This window comes from Halyomorpha halys, unplaced genomic scaffold (genome assembly GCF_000696795.3).
Source record: "Halyomorpha halys isolate HHAL.00 unplaced genomic scaffold, Hhal_1.1 Scaffold51.1, whole genome shotgun sequence".
Taxonomy (NCBI): Eukaryota; Metazoa; Arthropoda; class Insecta; order Hemiptera; family Pentatomidae; genus Halyomorpha; species Halyomorpha halys.
Genome location: NW_027108122.1, coordinates 2,385,884 through 2,391,263, shown reverse-complemented (window position 1 = coordinate 2,391,263; position 5,380 = coordinate 2,385,884). Strand labels below are relative to the sequence as shown.

At 28.0% G+C, this 5,380-nt stretch overlaps 1 protein-coding gene across 1 annotated transcript in view; it reads left to right on the top strand.

Moving 5' to 3' along the window:
- The first annotated feature begins 128 nt into the window (after nt 1–128).
- The window catches only part of LOC106691467 (RNA-binding region-containing protein 3), a 5,838-nt gene continuing 586 nt past the window's right edge, over nt 129–5,380 (top strand). The window contains exons 1-6 of the mRNA XM_014437248.3: nt 129–431; nt 1,064–1,195; nt 1,276–1,810; nt 3,001–3,175; nt 3,411–3,564; nt 3,695–3,861. Coding sequence (XP_014292734.1) covers nt 280–431; nt 1,064–1,195; nt 1,276–1,810; nt 3,001–3,175; nt 3,411–3,564; nt 3,695–3,857 — 1,311 coding nt within the window. The 5' untranslated portion in view covers nt 129–279 and the 3' untranslated portion in view covers nt 3,858–3,861. The remainder of the gene's footprint in view (nt 432–1,063; nt 1,196–1,275; nt 1,811–3,000; nt 3,176–3,410; nt 3,565–3,694; nt 3,862–5,380) is intronic.

Genomic DNA, 5,380 nt, shown 5'->3' with positions numbered 1-5,380 from the left:
AAATAACTTATATAACTTATTTTTCAGTTTAATGTGAATGAAACAACTAAATCACTTTTTACCTCTTTGGATTTAGTTTGAATGTAAACCAACTCTGATCTCTTTGCAATGGCGTTAGTAAGGGAGGTTTTAGTTCCAAACCAGTGATAGGTTTTGTTTGTGACTTTAGCGTTCGTGTTCGTGTTGTTAAGAATTGTTTTGGAATTACAAAATTAATGACAATTTTTTAGAAGTAAATATTTTGCTGCCGTATTTACATTTTAAAGATTCACCTTAATAATGGTTCAATACGATAATTGTTCATTAGTTGTCAGGCACTTGCCCTCTCAATTGACAAAAGAAGATAAAATAGATCTTTTAAAGTTCTTTGGAGCAGAAGAAGTGAAATGTGTTTCATCTAAAGTGAAGCAAAATAGCTTGGTTTTCGCTAAGTATGTAATTTAATAATTTCCTTTATTTATGTTAGTACTCAACCTAAATTCAAATGGTACTAATGATTACTAAGTGTTTAATGTTGCAGCAACTTCTGCATGTTTGAATTTTTTAAAATTTCTTTTATAATTTGGATTAATTCATGAGGTATTTGTTTGTATAATTTAGAAGTAACATTTTGTTGACATAATCAGGTTATTTAAGACAAATTTCATGTAATGTTGAAAAAATTCTCAAGGAATTTTCTATTAAAATGAATAATTTTGGCATTATTTTACAGTAAATGAATGATGGTTAAATGTGAAACATTAAAATTTACAATTATTTTAACACTTTTAAAGGTTTTATATTTAAATTACCATTTTTGTTAAAATGAATGTCTCATTTACTCTTGAAAAAGTCTTGTAACTGCCCTGTTTCAGGCTGTTACTGATTTGTTGATTTGTCTATTTATAGATTAATTTTAATATATTTTGTTTTTGAATGATATAAATTATATGTTGTGTAGAAGTAATATTGAACATTTTGCAATTTAATGTTGCCTTGAAAGATTCATTATTAATTTAAATTGTAGTTGGGCCTATTATTTTTTATGTTTGATAATTTAAATATTGTGTAATTTATTTTGTAGATTTTCTTCCCAAAAAGAAGCAGAAGCTGCACTTAAAAAACTTCACCAAACTGAAATATTGGATCAAATAATATCAGTTGAATATGTGAGGGGTAATGATTTGAAGAGAATCATCAACTCGGAAACAGACAGGTTTATATCCTTCTATATTGGCTTAGAATTTCTTTTGTTGAAATAGGTGACACAAGATAATTCATTTTTTTTCCCAATAGGCAAGATGACACTAGAGAAGAACAAACTCTTCAGAAAAAGTATTTGGAAAACTTCCTTCAAAAACTTAACTCATGGACAGATCACTTTGATTTTCATCAACCTCCTCCTGTCCATTTTAAATATCAATACCCTCCTCCAACATTGCAAGTTTTGACGAACATTGCAAAAGCATTAGCTTCAGTTCCTAAATTTTATACACAAGTTCTTCATCTCATGAATAAAATGAATCTGCCATGCCCATTTTCAGAAAATTTCAATATTGAAACCAATATTGTTCCTGAACAACTACCTATTGGAAATGGTAAAAGGAAACTAAGTTCTGAAGAAGAATCGGAAATAGAATCTGATGAAGAAATGAAGAAAGACAAAGAAGTATTAACGGCCAAACAACAGGTTAAAAAATTGCGAAAAGTTATTAAAAAACCCAAGTTAATTAAACCTGTGATTCAGACCAACAAAGTCAAGTCATCTTTCAAACCAGAAGATGTCTTTGAAACTGAACAAATTGAATTGCCTAAGAAAATAGAAGTAAAGGTAAAAACAGAATTAATAATTTATTTACATTATTTCTTATAATAACTTGAAAATTTGCACTACTTTCTCTCACCTCATAGATTTTTAAATTCAAAATACCCATACCATTTAGCTACAAATTATAATAACATAATCTTTATTAAAATTTAATGAGTCTGTCCCAATGATGCTTTTAATGACTGGGAAGAGTAAAAAACAAAATATTGTATCATTTTACAGCACTTCAATAAAAATTGTAAGAAACTTATTGGAGCAAACAATACATGCTCAAAATACCATTGTCTTATCATTGACCGGTCTAGCTGCTTTCTTTTTTTTTCTCTCTGTAAATAAAATGGTTATTGTCTTGGTAGTGAATTTCAATTTAAGCATTCAAGATAGCATCTCAATTTTTTTTTTTTTTTTCTTAAACTTTATAAGAGTGCTTTTAAATTTCTAAAAATTTGAACTAAAAGGCCCATTTCTGTGAGAATGTTACATATCCTTCAATTTACCTCACAGAAACATGTTTTCTTATAAAAATTTCACATTTATTTAAAAGTTTGTATTTTAAACTTGCTTTCATGACTATTAACACTTATCCTGACTACAATTATGGACAACCATGTTCATTATCTCATATGTAACCAATTTATTCTAACCGGAGTGAGTAAATTGAATTTTGATTCTATGAGACCTTACAAGAACTGGCCAGGCCAGAATAAAATTGGTGCCTCTGCAACTTTGAGGTTGGTTAGGTGACTCGGTTACAATGGACTTGGTCCTGATTTTTTTTATGTGGGTTTTATTTTCTATGAACTGCTTATAGCTCTGCATTAGTTTTGTAATTCTGTATATTCATCTGTTTTTAAGTTTCCCACATGATCTCTAACCAACAACTATGTGTTTTATAGATATTTATTGTGATGCTCATTGACTGTTTCGAGCTACATGCCCATCTTATCTTAATTCTGTTTCTTATCTTCTAACTATGTGGGGGTAAGACCCCTTATACACTAGGCATTCAGTAATTTGGACAAACCCCTTGGATAAAGTCTAATGTATATATCAAGGATATATTAGTAATATATACAGTCTCTCCAGTTCAAATAATAGTTATTGTTAGCTTATTATTAGTGAAAGTAGTCTTAACTTAGGAAAATTATAATTTTTCAGCATGCATGTAAATACTAAATAATCTATTCCTGTAGGTCTCTGCTGATCTAAAACGCTTGGAGGTTAATAAAGAAGAAATAGCTGCAGAAGGCTTTGAAAAAGTTCTTCCTGTTACCGAAAAAGAAGAAGTAAAGGAAACAGAAGATATGCCTGATGAAGATAAAGTGATATCTACAGAAGAATTGTCTATTAACAGAATTTCTCCTCAAGGTAACACCAATAAATATTTACTCACTGAATTAACATAATTATAATTATGAGAGATAGTTGACCGTGGATGACTTGTACGAGGAGAAGATGGTTGGGGGTGCGGTCAAAATGAAACAGAAATAAGTTGATGTAACTTATTTAATTTCATTTTGACCGCACCCCCAACCATCTTTTCCTCGTATCTAATATAATTATACATTTTTTTCGAACTTCTAAATGATTTTTATTTTTTCAGACCAGCACATGTTACCAGTTTTTAAGAACTATCAAGCAGGTATACCTTCTTGTAGACTATATTTAAAGAACCTTGCTAAGGCAGTTACTATGTCAGATTTAAGATACATTTATAAGCGCTACTTGCTGCATATAGAGGAAGAGCAAGGATCAATGTGAGTACATTCCCAAGTTACTTTTATTTGAATTATTTCAGTGTAAATTTAATTTATTGAATTTTCTTTATAAATCCATTGCATTTTAACAGTCTGACTTACTTAAATATTATTATTTTTTTTTTTAAAGGTTTCATATCCAGCTACTACAAGAAGGTAGAATGAAAGGTCAGGCATTCATTTCCTTGCAAAACATCGAACAAGCAAAGCTTGCTTTAACAGAAACAAATGGTTATGTCCTGAGAGGAAAACCCATGGTGGTCCAATTTGCTAGATCATTCAAGCCTAAATGATCATGTAATTATTATTTATTATTTTCAATTCTGAAATTTTTAATTAGTTGCATGTTCTAGAGTGAAATATCGGGTTAAAAATTGTGATATGGATATTCCCTTGCCTTTCTTTATTCATTACCAATTTAGAAGCTTATTATGTGATAATAATTGCCATGGAAACTTCTAATAAATCCATTTAATTTCCATATCATGAATTGAATGAACTCTTCCGCACTGGGAATATAAGAAGCACAGAAATGAATTGTTGAGGATGTTATGTAGGATGTAATTAATCAGGACCTAATGTAAATTATAAAAATAGTTGATCCTGATTCGTATAGCATAGATATTAGTGATTCTACAACTTGTAACATCATATGTTTTAGAAAGATTATTAACCCCCTAAAACATAAAAAAAAAGAAGTTAAAAATAAATATAAACTTGTTGGTGTATTTGTAACATATAAAATTGAATTTTATATTCGTTGAGATGATTTTCTTCTTGAGTCTTCTCTCAAGTATTGTTATTATACTATTTCACTTTAATTATTTCTAAATACTTTAGTTTAAAAGTTATATTTATTAGATCATTATTATTAATTTATAACTTAATTCACCATTTCTCTGTTCACTTATATTCTCAAAATTATTATGTTTGACTTTCAATAATTTTTATAATGTAATAAAAATACTTTTTCTATCTTTTTAAAATACCTTTTTAAAATTAATTTTCTTCAGAATATATTATTACTTAATAAATTAATTTAATTCAGAACCATATGCAGATGGCTTTAATGAGCTCTGAGAAGAGAGTGACTTGTTCCATCTTCCAATACCTGGCATCAGCTAAATTGTTTTAACGAATGTTTTCTTATTTTTTTTCTTAAAAAGACTTTTGAAAAATAAATTTTATTTATCGACATAATGCATTAGTACATCTTATAACAGTAGATTTCCAAGGAATTAACATTTTTAAAATATTTTTCACAATATTCATATGTTATTGTTAAACTTCTAATGTTTTTGTTCTGTTGATGGCAACAGTTATTAACATTTTTTTATTTTATTCATATCACTGCAATATATATATATATATATATATATATATATATGTTGAAATAGGTGACACAAGATAATTCATTTTTTTTCCCAATAGGCAAGATGACATTTAACAGATTCTAGAATCTATTGGACTAAACAAGTATTATGTGTCGATTTTTTTTTCATATAGGATCATTATCAAAACTTAATACAAATCGGTGAAGACACCCTGGGCTTGTAGTTCAGCGTAAACGAAATTATATTTATTTATATATATTTTAATAATATATAAAAAATGGCATACTTTTTGATTTGTGTGCAAAAAATGTTTGATTATAGCTTTCTTTCTCCTGGTTCAATACAGATGACACTTTTTTCTTTTTTGAGATAATATAACTACAAATATTTGTTAAACCCCTTGATATTCATTACACATAGTCTGTATTTTTAAAGTATTTTCATAAATTACTCTTTTCGTCTTTCTTATACACAAGATCTGA